The sequence below is a fragment of the Hyperoodon ampullatus genome (assembly GCF_949752795.1).
Source record: "Hyperoodon ampullatus genome assembly, chromosome: 11".
Lineage (NCBI taxonomy): Eukaryota > Metazoa > Chordata > Mammalia > Artiodactyla > Ziphiidae > Hyperoodon > Hyperoodon ampullatus.
In genome coordinates, this window is record NC_136924.1 from 68,777,210 (window position 1) to 68,794,778 (window position 17,569).

At 42.4% G+C, this 17,569-nt stretch overlaps 1 protein-coding gene across 11 annotated transcripts in view; it reads right to left on the reverse strand.

Annotated features, from left to right (window-relative positions):
* The window catches only part of GRIP1 (glutamate receptor interacting protein 1), a gene marked incomplete at both ends in the record, with an annotated part of 711,329 nt that overhangs the window by 80,145 nt on the left and 613,615 nt on the right, over positions 1–17,569 (reverse strand). For 8 of the 11 annotated variants that reach the window (XM_079716052.1, XM_079716060.1, XM_079716058.1 and 5 more), the window contains 3 exons: positions 5,102–5,247; positions 5,920–6,106; positions 12,378–12,530. In XM_079716052.1, the coding sequence (XP_079572178.1) occupies positions 5,102–5,247; positions 5,920–6,106; positions 12,378–12,530 (486 nt within the window). Of the gene's footprint in view, positions 1–5,101; positions 5,248–5,919; positions 6,107–12,377; positions 12,531–13,190; positions 13,347–17,569 lie in introns of all 11 variants that reach the window. The other 3 variants (XM_079716054.1, XM_079716051.1, XM_079716055.1) reach the window with 1 other exon arrangement.

Sequence of the window (17,569 nt, forward strand, 5' to 3'; positions counted from 1 at the left end):
AGACGAGGAATCTCAGAGACGCAATGGGTATGAAATCAGTTCTTGGTGCAGATTGAAGTTCCTGATCCTAGTCTCTCAGGAGTGCCAATTGTACTTCATTCATTCATTCACCAAGTATTGGCTGAGAGCCTCCTGTATTCCAAGCACTACTCTGGGTGCTGGGGTACATTCTTGAACAAAAGGCACAAAGTCCCTGACATCACAGATTTTCCTACTGGAGAAGACAAGACAATAAACAAATAAATATACCCCATAACATCATGGCATAAGAAGGGATAAGAAGAGCTATAAATCTGGGCAAGGGGACAGACAGTGATAGATGTTGTGGAAGGCTTCTGTGAGCAACCTGAGCAAAGATCTGAACGAAGTGAGCAAACCACCCAGACATGTTGGGGAAGAGCTGCCCAGGCAGAGGGAGCAGCAACTGCAGGGAGACTTTGATGGGACTGTGCATGGCAGCAGCGGCAGCTAGTTCATACTCCCTCCTCATTCCAAGTCCCGCCCTCCTCCTGAGAGACTTCACCACGTGGATGTTCCTCCCATCACTCTGCATCCCCCACTCCCAGACCTCTGGTTGAATGATACTTGCCTCCACTCCGCTTCACTTCGGCAGCTCACTACCCTGAGCCTTACTTGACCTCTGAAATCTTTTTTTTTTTTTTTTTTTTTTTTTGCGGTACGCGGGCCTCTCACTGTTGTGGCCTCTCCCGTTGCAGAGCACAGGCTCTGGACACGCAGGCTCAGCGGCCATGGCTCACGGGCCCAGCCGCTCTGCGGCATGTGGGATCTTCACGGACCGGGGCACGAACCCGTGTCCCCTGCATCGGCAGGCGGACTCTCAACCACTGCGCCACCAGGTAAGCGACCTCTGAAATCTTAAACTCTCATATGCCACTTTGACCTCAGTCTCCTGGCTGTTAGCCTTCTCATTCCCTTCCTCTCACTCTCCCCATTTTCCTTCCTGAAGACTCCTAGTTCCTTAACTGCTCCCTTTCCTTTTGGTTTCTCATGCTGATCCTTTATTGATTTCCGTCCCTCTCTAAGCTAGATTCTTTCAAGCACAGGCAGTATGCGTAGTTCTTAGAGTGTGGCCTTTGGAGCCGCACTGCCTGTGTTAAAATCCCAGCCCTACCATTAACGGGAATCTCCGTTTTCTGGGGACATAATAATAGTAACTTTCTCCATTGCCGTTTTAAGGACTAAATGAGCTAATGCACAGGCAGGGCTTAGAAAAGTAACATGCCATAGAGTAAGCATTTGATAAATATCATGATAATTTTGATGCTATTATCATAATCATTCCTCTGCTCTTCCTGCAACGATTTGAACCTCTATGACTTACACGCTCCTTCTTTGAAACTTCTCTGGAAATCTCAGTCTCTGGATCAATCTAATCATCTACTGTCTTTGCTTTTATTCTTCGGCAGTTGAGGTCTCCTGACAAAAAACTACTTGACCATGCAGGTTGATGCTGCTATAGACTTAGAGCTTCTGGACTCTGCTTGGTCTACCACCCAGCTTGAAAATCCCTTTACATGAGTCTGGTTGGTTATCTCATTCATTTCCCCATTAGCTATTCTAAACCTTCATCATTCTTTTCTCCCCAAGGTGCTGACCCTTTCACCCTTGCTTGAGAGTTCTTACATGATCTTCCTAATCACAGCTAAACATGTAATTATATTCTCACATCTTTCTCTTCAAACTCCTAGGGAGAGGTCTTCTAGTTTCTGTCTTAGATGAGTTATCTACCTATATTCTAGATAACTTCCCTTCTCATCCCTTTGGAAAGCCGTATCTACCAATTATCTCTTTTCTCTCTCATTTATTTCGGGCCCCAAACATGCTCAAATCTCTCAAGTCTTAACCAAACAAAATAACACCTCTCTGAATGCGGAATCCCCTTCTATCTGTTGTCCCATCTCCTTTCATCTACAGCTAAATGTCTTGACACTGCCAAATGTCCTCTGGGGCAAAACTGACCTTGGTTGAGAACCACTGATTAGAAGATAGGGTGGTATAGGACTTCCCTGGCGGTGCAGTGGTTAAGAATCCGCCTGCCAGTGCAGGGGACACGGGTTGGAGCCCTGATCCGGGAAGATCCCACATGCCTTGGAGCACCTAAGCCCATGAGCCACAACTACTGAGCCTGCGCTCTAGAGCCCATGAGCCACAACTACTGAGCCCGCCCGCCTAGAGCCCGTGCTCCACAACAAGAGAAGCCACCGCGATGAGAAGCCCACGCACCGCAACGAAGAGTAGCCCCCGCTCGCCGCAACTAGAGAAAGCCTGTGCGCAGCAACGAAGACCCAACGCAGCCAAAAATAAATAAATAAAATAAATAAACTTAAAAAAAAAGAAGATAGGACAGTATAAAACAGAGCACCGAGTATGTAACTAAATGTTGCAGAAGTTCTCAAAAGAGGAGCCCATGGTGGCCTCCAGTCCTTTTCATCCACTCCCTGCATTTTTCCTGCCAAACTGTCTTCCAAGACCCCTTGGCAGACAGACAACAAGCACAGCTTGTCTGTACTTCTCAACACTTTCTTCCCTCACCCCTCAGCTCCCTGCAATCTGACTTCTGTCCCCCGGTTGCTTGAAACTTCTCTACGATGTCTTTCTTCCTAATTGCCAAATCCAGTGGACATTTCCTTTCCTGCCTTTCTTACTTGAACTCTCCACAGAACTTTTATGCTATTGATGGTGACTTTTGCCTTGAAACTCTTGCTTTGGCTTCCAAAGAGTTTTGGTTCTCCTCCCACTTCTCCTATAGCATCTTCATCGTCTCCTTTACTAGCGTCCTTTCCCTTTAAATCTTAGTATTCCTCAGGCAAAGTCCCCTCCTCAGTCCCCTTCTTAACACTACTCTTTCCCTAGTGGTGTCCTTTATTCCATGACTTTAACCATCACCACCATGTTGGTCACTCCTCAGTCCTGCTCTCCAGCAGAGACCCCAATCCCAGGTTCCAGGAGGTAGCCTGCAGTCTCCTGGGCACTTCCTTCTGCATTCCAGTGGCAACACACTTTCAGCAAGTCTATTCTTATCTTTCAGCAGTTCTTTCTTGTGTCTAATTGGATACAAAGTCCTTGAAGATGTCAATCCTTTCTATTCTTTCTTTCAATGATCTGAACATAGCGCAGCACCTAGCACTTAGTAACTGGTACTTGGGAACAGTCTTTTGGGTAAGGAATGGATGTACTTGTCCTTTTTTCCCTAGTATTGACAGTGGATTTGCCTACTCATGTTTAAAACATAACTCTTTATGTTATCCCCAAATTTCTATGCTTCAGGTCTCCTCAGTTAAAGATATCGCTATCTGCTCAACCACTCACCTTCATAACTCAGGATCATTATGCTCTTCCCTGTCTCTCACCTTCCATATCCGACCCATAACCAAGTTATGTTAGCTCTGCTTCAAGCCGCGTCCTAAACTTCACTCTCGGTCACCATCTCTAGCACTACTACCTTGTCCAAGCCACCAGTCTTCTGCTACAATCTTCTGTTTTTTTCTAAGTTTGCTACTGTCCCCCCTACACTTCATAAGGATCTCTCCAAAACATCCATCAGGTTATCTCACTCCCCTCCATAACATGCTCCATGACTTCGTTACACTTATAAAATTGTACCAAGGCACTGCACTGGCCTGTTCTAACCTCTCCCACCCCACCTCCAAATCCAAACCTGACTCCTATCCCCAGCTCCCTTATATGCTCCAGCAAGAGCCCTTTTTGCTGTTTCTCAAATCCACCAAGCTTATTACACTGGCTGCTCCCTCTGCCTGGAATGCTCTCCTCCCAGATTCTGACATGGCTGGCTCCTTCTCAACCTTTAAATTTCTGCTGAAATGTCTCTTCCTTAGAGAGTTACCCTATGGGAAAAAAAAAAAAAACCCTACAGTCATTCTCTAACCCCCATTCTGCTTTATTTTCCTCAGAGCACTATTACTGCCTAAATTTATATTTACTAATTTTTTTTTTTTTTTTTTTTTTTGTGGTACGCGGGCCTCTCACTGTTGTGGCCTCTCCCGTTGCGGAGCACAGGCTCCGGACGCGCAGGCTCAGCAGCCATGGCTCACGGGCCCAGCCGCTCCGCGGCATATGGGATCCTCCCAGACCGGGGCACGAACCCGTATCCCCTGCATCGGCAGGCGGACTCTCAACCACTGCGCCACCAGGGAGGCCCATATTTACTAATTTTTAAATTAACTTTCTGTACTGCTATAATATAAGCTTCATGAAGACAAGGATTTTTTTTCCCCTCTCCTGTCCACTGTTGCATCGCCACTGTATAGAATAGTAACTGGCCCACAGTAAACATTCAGCAAACATTTGTTAGCATGATGTGATCCCTATGTCCAAAGGCATATCTTTATTGATTGGTAAAGGTTATTGGGTCTGTGAGATAGTATTTCACTAAGAGAAGACAACTTTCTTAAATGGGAACTAGCACCGACCTCTAAAACCTGTACACCTATTAGCTACGACAAGGACTCCTTCCATGGCCAAACTTAAGTCATACAAATGCACTTGCTGTTTTTGACGCTGAGTTCAATCTCTCTTTCCTATTGCAAGTCTTGATCGCTATTGAAATAGTCTTGAATAAAGTCTCCCTTGTCATTTTTAACAAGTGTCTGGTGCGATTTCTCTTTAACACTAGAGACCAAATATTTACCTACTGGGCTTGAATAAATCCACCCAATGAATTTTCATTGTTCCCCACAGAACTTTCATATTTTTTTCTGCAGTGGGAAGAGTCAAAGAGAGGCATTTCTTGTCCCTGTGACTGAAGAATATGGTTTCTCTAGCATATAGGGGAAAAGTCAGGAAGAATAAAGGCTACATGATTTTTTTAATCACTTTTGTAGCAGCTATTACTTATTCATTTTGTCACATTTATTTTCAATTGTTCTTGTGGTGAGATTTTAATGAATAATACAAAAGCAATGCTCAATTCAAAATGACACCTTGAACCTCAGAAACAAAAACACGCTCGTTATATAAAAACAATCTGTCGTTCCTCCCCCATCCCCTGCCACATAATCCACATAATTCACATGCAGTCCACTCCTGACTACGCAGCTGACTTGAGATTATATGATCATACCTGCAACATCGAACTCAATTTCCAGTGTGACCTTGCTTGTGATTGAAGAGTCTCGGAGGAGCTGACTGGCTTCCTCAAAGGTGCTGTCTTCAGTTGGAATTCCATTAATGGCCAGCAATCTGTCTCCAATCTGTAGCACCCCACATCTGAATTTAGAACCACACATTACAGGTCATAATGGAGTAAATAATTATCCAGTTGAAGTTGCCAAGATCCTGGCAAATAGCATTTGGTCTTATTTATTTAATGTTGTGGGCATCCTATTAGGTCAACTGCAATATCCCACATTCCTTTTTTTTTTTTTTAATAAAAGTGTAGTTGATTTACAATATTGTGTTAGTTTCGGGTGTACAGCAAAGTGATTCGGTTATATGCAATGTCCTACATTCTTGCATTTCATGGCTACAAATGTGAGCAAGGGAATCTTGAAGTATCCCAGAAAAGTAATTAATAATTCAGCACCATGGTATTGTTATAATCTGATCTGAACCAATATATAGTAATGATGAATGTGCATTCCCCCATGGCAGAGAAATTATTATGAAGTTTGGACTTCAGAGGTTTTTTTAATGGATTTTTTTTTTCCTTTTTAATTAATTTAGCCTCTAGTCGCCAATGGACAAAAATCTGCTAAAGGCACTCATGCTCGCTATTCTTTCTCAAACCTGATCAAGAACATAAAATTTTATTGTCAGAACAGACTTCATCACGTCTTGCATTTCCTGCGTTGAGCACTGTTCCATAATTTATTAGCTAGTCAAAGATAGCCAGCGAGAAATGTAGGGCAGACAACGATGCCGTGAAAGAAAATGTCTCACCTCTCTGCCGGGCTGTCAGCTTCAATATAGGAAATCAGAGGTGGAGAGGAGAGGGTCTCTGTGGCAAACACACTGCCCTGCAGTTGAATCCCAAATCCTGTGACAGGATCTGCTGTGAGCACAACCTCTGTGGTTTCTGTGTGAACAACCTGCCCAGCCAAGCCCACCGTACTGGAGGCTAATGACACTAGAGGAACAAACACACACACAAGAAATGACTTTAGATTGGAACAGGCACCAGGAACGCCAACGTTTCTGAAACAGATCATGTCTCTGGAACAAAAGCTCATTGGCGATGGTGGGATGTGAGGTTTTGGTCTTTTAGCATAAAATGTTTCACCAGAGCTGAACAGGATAGACGAATCTCCCAATATTTGTCACATCTAAGTCACAGCATCAGTGTAGCCCCCTCCTCAGGCCCACCCCCTAAAAGCAGGGACAGTTGTGGGAGCTGTAGGAAGAGGATGGTCTTGGGGTCAGGGTACCTGGGGTCTAGTCCTGGCTCGATCACTAAGCAACCAGTTGGGTGACCTTGGGGTAAGTCATTTATCTCCTTCTTATCTAGGAAAATGGGGGTTGGGCTTAACTGGTCTAATGTGGTTTTTTTCTCCCCAGTTTAGCCATTTGCACCTAAGGTTCCAGCTTTTTACAAACAACTTGACCTTCCGTTTTGAAGAAACAACTCATCCAAGTCTGGCTCCTGGGCTGATGAGGATGTTCTGGTCATCAGCCTTAACGTGGCGTTGGGTTGCCACAATGGAGTCCTTTAAACCCTACATTCCTCCTATCCGCAAATTTGGTCTCTTCAGCTCTTGTTCTTTCCTACTGGCTCGCCAGCCTGTTTTGTCATCTCTTAGTTCATTCATTTCTCTGATATTCATCCAAGCCCCCAGGCACACAGCTGTCTAGTTCCCATTCCCGACCTAGGTCGTGAGGAAGCATCCTCCTGGAATGCCTTCCTCTCAGCGCTGCTCACTGGCACCCGGGCCTCCTTTGCTCTCTGTGAGCAAGCTCTCTGCCTGTAGGGTCCTGCGCTTGACTGCCACTTCCTCCAACAAAGGTCTCTGGCGTCCTTCCTCCAACTGAAACCTGATGACACCATACACCTCAGGAACCTCTCCAACCAGAAGCTATTTTCCCTCATGCTCCCTGCCTGGGGCAAGGAGAGAGAAGGGTTTAGAATACTCTTTGCTCCCCGTATGCAGTGCTGTTTATCTCAAATCACTCCTATTTCAAGTTCCATATTCTGTATTTATTTCTGTTTTGTCTCATCTTCAAACCCATAGTTTTCTGTTTTTGCAAAGTCCCTCCATTTCCTCACTGACTTCAGGACTTGACTCTTAACCTACCTCCTCTAACCCTTCGTTGTCCTTGGCACCTTTGACATCATGGACGTAATCTCCTAACATGCTGGCCTGATGGTTTTCATCTCTCTCAATGCCAGTTACTAAGCAGTTCCATCCTCCTCCAGTTCTCTGCCAGCAGAGCCCTATGCTGGACCCCATCTTCCTTCAAAGTGGATAGAGCTCCAGGATGTCAATATCTGAATCCTCCTTATTGATCACACGTCCTTCTGAGCCATCTTCCCGAGTCCCTACGATCTGACTTCCTCCTCTTTATGACGTCTAGTCCCATTGTCTCTCACTTGTCTCCCAGTCTAATGGCTTTCAAACAATATTTTTAGCAATGGATATTCCCCCTCCTTCATATGAAAGCACGTAAGAGATGCCCTTGTATTCACAGCTACTGCAGGTAGTGAGGTAGGAGCAGAACATTCCAGAAGGCTCTGCCTCCCTCACGTGAGAATCTGGTTTGCAAGCCATCATCTTTCCTCGCTGCCTTTTCTAACGTCATTTTCCTCCACACTCCACCTGGACCTCCGGTGACCATTTCAATGATGCCTCTGCTAGCATTCTTACACCTCATGTGATTTTGTCTACTCTCATACACCATACTCTTTGGTAATAGCCAGTCACTCCACTGCTGTTACTGAGTTGCTGAAGGGTGCTACAGAAAGTCATGACGAATTCACATTATTCTCTATGGGGCCCTGGAATCTTTTGTGGTGTAATATTTTGTCACCTTATTTGATTCCTCATGGGATTTTTCACAAACATTTCTACTCTTTTAAGGGTCAAACTTCCTTTCCTACAAGACTGAAAAGATCCAGCCATTTGACAAGAATTCCTGAAACAACATGCTTCTCAACCTCAGCTTCTCAGTATCATCGTTTGCTCTCCCCCTCCACCCCCATTTCAGGAGGATGTACAAGGCTAATTCCTCCTTTCATTATTTTTGATACTATCCCTCCCTTTCCACTCCCTCTGTGATTTTGTGCCATAAAAACTTCTCTCTTGACATTTTTCCTAACTTTCCTACTCACTCCCCTAGCTTTCTGACCTTTCTCTATAGATTTGTACTGATTCCCAAACTGCTTAAAACTGACTTCTCCCTTCACCCTTTACTGTAACTGCTCTCACGAGGATGACTTCCTGATTGCCAAAATCAATGGCCTCGTCCTCTCTAACCACTCTGCAGCAACTGGCCTTGGGCACTATCCCTTTCTTCCTGAAGCTCCTCTCTTACTTCTGATGAAGGTTTGTTCTTAGTTTCTTGCTTTTCCAGCCCTTACCACTTCCTTTGCCTTCTGCACTCCAAACACAGAGCTGACCACGGTTCTGTCCTAAGTGTTTTCTACTCTCATTCTTTCCCCCATTCACTTCCAGCGCACCTGTAATATGACCTCTCATGTATCTTCTCGTGTCTCCCTCTCTAGACTCTCTCAAGCTCCAGTGATGAATTTCCTTGATGTCCCATCCACAAGGATGTCTCATTGACTCCTCAAACTCAACATCTTCAAGTTGAGTTAATCATCTTCTCTTTCTCGTTGCCACCACTATTTCTATGAATGGGACCATCATGTTGATAGTCCTCTAGGCTTGAAATCTCAAAGTAACCTTTGACTCACAACAACTCATGGTCATAAATCCAATCAGTTGCTAAGTTCTCCCAGGATGATGACTAAAATATACCTTGTACAAATCCTCTTTTCCCTTCTTATCGCCAATGCCTTAATTCAGGCTCTCATTACTTTCACTGCATTCGATTCATTATTCCAATTATTCTAATATACCTGTTTCTGGGTCCCCTCATGTCCAGTGCTTTCCACATATTATTGCCAGATTAACTTTGTTTCAGATGAGGGTCCAACTTCTCTGCTCCCCTAGAATAGAGCCTCATCACTGCTAGTAGAGATTACTACATAGGCTTCCAACAAGTGTCCCTGCCCCTTATCTTTTGCTAACAGCTCCAAATTGCTCCCAAGGGGCTTTTCTACTACGCAAAGGTCACCCCCCCATTTAGAATCTTTTAATGGCTCCCGATTTCCTAGAGAACAAAATCTTTAATTCTAGCAGACTATGCAGGATCCTTTCATAAGTCCATTTTCTCCTGCCCATCCAGTCTCATGTTCCCTTATGCTCTGTTCCTGAGTCTTTCCTACAAGACTGAAAAGATCCAGCCATTTGACAAGAATTCCTTAAACAACATTCTTCTCAACCTCAGCTTCTCAGTATCATCATTTGCTCTCCCCCTCCACCCCCATTTCACCTGCTGCAACTAAGGAACCCATGTGCTGCGACCAAGGAGCCCACCTGCTGCAACTAAGATCCAGTGCAACCAAATAAATAAATATCAAAAAAAAAACAAGGGAAGGGCTAAAGTGGCAGAGGGCACAGCACATACAGAGGTGCAGAGGCATGAGAGCAGGCTTGGAGAACATGACTCAGGAGCAACTAAACCCGTGCACCACAACTACTGAGACTGAGCTCTAAAGCCCACGAGCCACAACTACTGAGCCCACGTGCCACAACTACTGAAGCCCGTGTGCCTAGAGCCCGTGCTCCACAACAAAGAGAAGGCATTGTAATGAGAAGCCCACACACCGCAACGAAGAGTAGCCCCTGCTCTCTGCAACTAGAGAAAGCCTGTGTGCAGCAACAAAGACCCAACACAACCAAAAAAAAAAAACAAACCCCAAACCAAAAAACTTTAAGATGTATAAACATCCACCTGAGATAGCCAAACAGATTATCATTTATTTGTAGTCACTAATATCCTTAATCAAGACAGCAGTCTTACCTCACACAAACAAATGTTTGGCCATTAAAGCAGAAGTATGAACATGAATGCATCTGTTTTAATTGCTCTTCCCTGCTGAGGGCTGTTAGCCTGTTTTCTCTCAGTAAGCAGTGTTGCACAAGAAGCCATTTTATGTAAAAAATCTCATATAAAAATATCCACCACAAATCCTGAGGCATTAAATGGAAGACTCAACCTATGTATTATGTCAAAGTGGAACCATGTGAAAAATACCTAAGTTTGAAAGCAGTGTTAACATTTCAGATTTAGGCATCATAATAGCAAACATTTAAACTATTCAAAATAGCTAACAATTTCAATAGTGCTTACTATTTAATAAGTATTGTTCTAGCATATATATATTATATATATATAGTATATTTATAATTATAGTTCTTATTTCATTGGGTAATTGTGAAGATTATATGAGAATATATCATTGTTCATACATATATATGAACATATCATATATATATATATGAATATATAGTCTAGAATGTATTTCTTGTCCTGCATGTTCCTTTCAGTGACGAGAATATATACATATATACACACACACACACACACACACACACATATACATATTTTCATATAATCTTCACAATTACCCAATTAGGTAAATACTATAATTAGCCCCACTTTGTAACTAAGAAGGCCAAGGTACAGAGAGCTTAGAAAATCTGCTCAAGGTCCTAGAGCTAGAAATTAATGACACTGGGATGAGAACCCACACAACCTGGTTCCAGAGGCTATGCTCATAACCAGTTCACTATGTTGCCTTCAACTCATTTCTTCCATGAGTAAATAATTTACTCTCTCAAGTCAGCTAAGAAACATATGAGGCTCTAGAAGCTCCTTGTTCTCAGTCTTCCTTCTATTTACCTATACTAAAGATGACAAATCTTATATTTGAAGGGATATGCACGTCAGTATCATGAATACACCACAGTGGAGGTTTGCGATGGTTTTCCTTGTAAGGAAACCTCAGGTTCTTATAACATGAAGAGACCATGTCCCAGTATGGGTGATGGCTGGTCTCCTACACTGATGGTGGCATTGGTAGGCCTGGCCACAGACCCACCTCTGAAGATGAATCTCTGGCAAACCAGCTGAAGAGCCAATAGATCCAACCACCCTTCCTCACAAGAACATTTTCTCTTTCAACACCAGTCTTGAAGTACCTGGGTTTGGTTTTGTTTAGGTAAGTTAGGAGTGGTCCTTACTTTATCCTCATGGTAAGCACAGGAAGAGATCCCATCTTCTTTGAGCTTCTTTACAGGAATCACAATCATGGCCACCAAAAAAAACAAGAAATACTCACACCTCTCTAGACTATGATTAGATCTGGTTGGAGAGATAGGTGTTCTCTTCCTTTAAAAGTTATGTGATTATGATGACAGATTATATTCTGCCCTCCCGTCACCACAAAAGAAAAATTTAGGAGTGATGTGTTTCTTCTCTTCTTCCCTAAGGCATTCAACCACCCTTTTCTTGTTTACATGTACAACCAGCTATCCAGAAGCAAGCAGCCAACCACATCTTCCTAGTCTTGCCTAATCTATAATGTGCTTGGCTGTCCCAGAAGATCATATTTCTAAGAATCACAGTCGAAATTCCTGGACCTTAGGATGCTTGTTGTAAAGACGAGCATCCTTCAATCTTCCTGACGCTGGAGTGAGTAACAGAGATATATGTTAGGGCAGAGATTTTCAGGGGGGCAGGTTCCTGGGGAAAGTATTAGAATCTTGGGGAGTGAAATACAGTTTGAAAAGGCACATTCAAGGGGAATGAGATATAGTTTGAAAACGCATGTTTAAACTTATCATTGCCTTTCTTGCAGGGGGAGGCTCATGAAATATAATTTAGTATGAAATTTATAATAATATTAAACAACTGCATGGAACTCTTATATTTATCAAAAGGGGGACCTAGTTTTCAAAAAATTGCTTTAGAGTGAATAAGAATCTAAGAACAAAGATTTCATGTCCCAAACTACCCAGAATATAAGGAAGGAGTCTTAAAGAAAAAACATCACATCTTTGGTTATTTTATCAGATCAAAAGAGCAAGAAAAAGATCTCAAAAAAAAAGGTGTAGGCAAAGGTAGAATGAACTAACAAATTCAGTCTGAAACTGTATTTGGTGCAATCATTACCATGTCGATAAGAGAGATCATTTCAACGGTCTTTGGCACAGGGCTCCGAGCTGCTTAGCGTCTACCTGTGAAACACTCTTCCCGCAGGTTTCCTTATAGCCAAGACTCCAACGGACCCACACGTTTCCTCCAGGCCCAAAGTCATTGGCTACCATTTCACTTACGTGAGCTTTTGAAGTCTTTCTTTTTCAACCTCCTCCTCATCATGGTTCCACGTGGGCTAGTGCAGTAGAGGCTTCGAGGCAAAGTCCCCACGTTCAGGGAACTCAGGCTGTACGCACTCGTGGAGGTAGGAGAAAAGGACGAAGACAAAGCTGCTGTAAAAGAGTGAGGGCTTGGCACAGAGCATTCTCAGGGGGGGCGTGAGCCGGCCACACCTGCCAACCAGCAACAATACAGAAAGACACACAAGAGGCACAGCAATGGCTAGTAGGTACCCCAACCAATAAGAGACCGGATCTCAGGAGCCATGGAGACAGCGCTTTAGAATCCGAGTTACAAGGGCCCGGAAATGCCTGAGGAGCAGCGCTGATCCTCATAAGTATAATGCAACACGGAGAGGCTCTATGAATTTTGCTTTAGACAAAAAAGTAAACATTAAAACAAGTTTCTCCATAAACAACAACTCAATGCATCAAATACATAACCTCGTTTTCATAGATATTTTCTGACATGAATTTCACAAGTGGTTCCACATACGCAAATAAGGTCTGAGAATACTGTACTGTATATACTATTCTGCATTGTTATTTCCTGACCACACGTAAAGCATTCGGAACCTTTACGTCCTGTCCTAACAACAAATGCTTTCTGATGGAAAAGAAGGACTTAAGAGATGACAGAAATGATAAGTTGCTACTACATAAAGAAAAGCACACCACACCCATGAAACCAAAAATGGTATGAATCAGATGAGGAAGGGGTGAGAAGAATATAATTTAAGTAAAAGACCAGGAGGCGAAAGCCTGGAACATTACGAGGGCTGTTTGGAGGAGGTGCTTTCGCGAATGTCAGGGCTGGCGCTCTGCAATGGTCAGGGTGGTACGTATTATAGTGATGGTAGGTGTGAAGACTGCAGTGGTCGCTGGCCCAGGAATCCCAGGGAGGTTGCCTGTCGCTCCTCTGAATTTTCACTGCCCATATGAAGTGATGATGAGAAATAAGAAAAACAAACAAACAAACAAAGAACCAAAAAAAAAAAAAAAGAGGAAAAAGTAACTGAATTGCACAAATAAAAAGTGTAACAAAAAAATGAAAGCTGCTTGCAAAAAATATATATATATATAGACTTTTCTCAGTGGTCAGCAAAACTGATGATTAACATCAGGGATGGTAACTTTTCATCTTCCCAAGAATAATGCATGTCTTTCCCCAGCCCATTTTTTCTTCTTTTAAGATGACTATTGAATCAATTTCTAATCTCCCCCTGTGCTTCACAGCAGAGATTAAAAACATTTTTTTTAAACTTAAAAGTCAACCCCACAAAGATCTACGGCACAAGATTAGTGATTAAAGATTTGCAAATCTTGGCCAGTTAGTAGCACTTGTTTTGAGAAAAAGAAGAGAAGGAAGGATAAATCACATTGGCTCCTGATTCAAGGGGTTTACTAGTCACACATCACAATTTACTGCTCTGACATTTTAATTACACTACTATTCATCACTTGAACTTGATTTTTCTCAACAATAAACCACTCTAATCATCTATCATTATCAGGATCTTATTTATACTCTAATCAGAAGATAAACGTCTCAATATATTTTATAATTTTGGGGGTATTTTTAAAAGATGTATTTACATTTGAAAGAGATATTTAATTACTAAAGTATTTCAAATACTTTATATTTCCTTAAGATGCCATGAAATTTTAATAAAGTCAATTCAATTCAAAATTCTGGTGTCCCCTTTATTTTCAAAAAATTGTATATCATATTTCCATTCTAATTTCAATATTGTTTAGATTTGATTTTCTACCCAGTGTTCTGAAATACAAGCACTTTTATGTTTGTTACTGTATTGACATGAAATTTTCCATTTAAGTATCTTAAAAAATGAAAAATAAAATATGAACTTTTATCTCCTACTGTTATGATTCTAAGGTTAGATGCCTTACATGTGAATGACTGCAGTATCTATTCATGTAGTGAGGCCAGATACTCTGTAAGTATTTAAAGGAGGGTTATTTACATAAGAGTTTAGATTATACCATCCATGATATCAGTCTCACTGGCCACTTCACAGCCTTTCTGGAATGAGACAGTAAATGGAACAAAAGCACTAGTGTGGACAGATCACCATGGGCTCAGGCCAAGCTGAGTTTCTGTTCCGGCTCCAGCCCATCTTCTGTATATAACCCTGGCCAGTTACTCAACCTCTCTAGGCCTCAGTTTCTTCGTACGTCAAGTGGAGATCATGAAAGCATCTATTCCACAGGCCAACTGTGAGAATTATATACCTAAGGTGCTTAGCGTGATGCTCGTACACAGAATAAAATCCAATGACCCTTTATTAATAGCATTGATTCTGTCTACTTTCTATCTACTTGCCAATGAATCATCTTTTAAAGGAAATAGATGTATCTCTCACTCAACAAATTTCACTCATTGGGCACTTAAGTTTAGAGAATATTTCAGGAATCTGCAGCACACTTTTCTGGCCACCATAATTTTGTAACCCTAAACCATCTGGCCCTTTCCTTCTATCCACTGCTGTTTCTAGTTTGGGTTCCATCTCCCTCTCTACTATTCTACTTTCAAGCCACCATCTCCTTCACCTAGATCACTTCCTCATCTTCAGACTTGGCTCCCTGGTTCATCTCTGTATCCACAATACAGAATGATCTTTCACATCCATAAGTTAGATCATGTGACTCCCATTTAAGGTACTTCAACTGGTTACAATTACAAACAGAATCAAAAGTGAGTCCTACTTATCTCTCCAGCTTCATCCCCTAGCACTCTCCTCATCACTGCCTGTTTGAGCCTTGTTGGTCTTTTGTCTTGTCTTAGAACAAGCCAGGCTGCTTCCTGCCTCAGGGCATTTGCACTTCCTGTTCTTCCTGCCTCTAATATTCTTCTCCCCCTTGTTTGCATGGCTGGCTTCTTACTATCATTCAGGTCTCAGCTCAGGTACCACCACCTCAGAGTTGTTCTGACCTCCTTGGATGAAGTAGCTGCCCTCTCCCAATCATGCTATCCCACTGCTGTTTTATATTCTTCATACCACTTAGTACTGTCTGAAATGGCTTTATTTATTTAATATACTTTTAATGTTTGTCCCTCTATACTGGAATGTAAATTCCATGAGACTAGGAATCCACTTTGCTTGTCTTGCTCACTAGATGTATCATGGCAATAGAACAGTGGCTGGTATATAATGACTGATGAATGAGTGAATGAATGAGTGAATGGATGCATGCATGAATGAACAGGAATATCAGCCAGAGGGTCCATGTCCACACTGTCCATACTGCAGCAGCAGTTTCCTTGGGATAAAGAGCACTGCCCAGGAAGTCCCTGATGGATTCTCTTTCACCATCCTCATTCGACTTTAGGGTGTACCAGAAGACTTTTTAGCAAGATGCAGTCATTGCTGGGTCTGGCTAATCTACCCACAGCCATTCTATTGAGCTCTGTAAAATATTGTCAAATGAGGTACAGTGAGTGAACTTCAGAATTCTGCACTCACTTTTCGACCCAGTTCTTTATGGAGTGCTTTGAAAATTATTGGGCAGTTTTGATTACTGTCAAGCCCAATTAATAACACAATAAGAAAGCTATTGAGCACCTATTGTATGCCTGGCACTGTGCCATTTGTGGCAGGCAGGTTAAATGTAGGTCATAACATTGACTTTGACTTTGAACTACTACTGGGGACTAAATCTTCATACACGTAAAATAATTGAGACAAAATTTATATTCGGTAATGCAAAAAACTGCATGCCATGGATAATGAATGCAAAAGGCGTTCAACAAACATTGTAGGCCAGAGAAGACAGCTACAGCTTATTCTGAACGTGCACTCTAAATCTATTCTGTTTTATGGTGGTGTACTTAATACTCATATGTTAGGCAAGTATTTTACTTTAAAAATTAGATGGTACTTTTTTTTTTTTTTTTTTTTTTGTGGTACACGGGCCTCTCACTGTTGTAGCCTCTCCCGCTGCGGAGCAGAGACTCCAGACGCGCAGGCTCAGCGGCCATGGCTCACGGGCCCCGCTGCTCCGTGGCATGTGGGATCCTCCTGGACCGGGGCACGAACCCGTGTCCCCTGCATCGGCAGGCGGACTCTCAACCACTGCACCACTAGGGAAGCCCTAGATGGTACATTTTTGGCATGCTCTTTCATTTTGCAAAAAACATTCATTTATATTCTCCCATTTAATGGTCCCCATAATAACAGTCAGCTTTCACTGAGTACTCGCTATATACCAGGCACTGTGCTAAGTGCTTTTACATGGATAATCTCAGATAATACTCACGATATACCTATGAGGTAGGTATTATTATAATACCCATTTTACAGTGAAGAAACTGAGGTATAGAAAAGTTGGGTAACTTGCTAAGTTCCCAAGTGGTGGAGCCAGAATTAAAGTGCTGAAAGTCTGACTCTGAGTTGCTGCCCTCAGCCACCATACTCCACTGCCTCTTCCTGTGTGTGTTCCTAAGTCCTTTGTTACAGATAAAGAGCAAGGAAAATATAATGTTTTTCCTATCATTCCATGGTGACATCACTGTTGAAATCTTGAGGTATCTGATATGGAAGGTACTTCTGTTTGTTCTCTTCTCTAACTGTACCCTCTTGTCCTGTCCAGGAGTCCAAGGGTGTAGGCAACAGCTACTCTGGTGGTTGCTCCTGGGGCTCAGAAATGGAAGTCCTCCTGGTACTGAATGTATGGAACCTCATGACTCTGCTCACATTTTCTTTTCCAAACTCTTTTACGAAGTTTCCTCCAGTCATGACTATGTTTCCCAAAGACCCTCGGTGGGAACAATTTCTGAGCTCTTTAAAAAACTCATTCTTGTTGGCTTTTTGAATGTTGCTACTTCCCAGCAAAAGGCACAGTTAATCTATTCCTGGTTGATGTGCCCATTTCTATATTTCCCTGAATGCTATATTTTCCTGAATGCTTTGTTGCTAAGCAAAATCTGGGAAATGTTATATCTCCATCCACCTATGGGATGAGAGACATGCTGTTTAGGCATCAGAGATTTTGAAAAAATAACCAGAACTTTCTTGTAGTAAAAGGGTAAAACTATGTAAAACACCACCACTACATACCAAAACAGAAGTTTGAGAATTATAAACACAATAACATTTTTGAGGATTAATGGGGATTTAATTATGTTTAAGAGC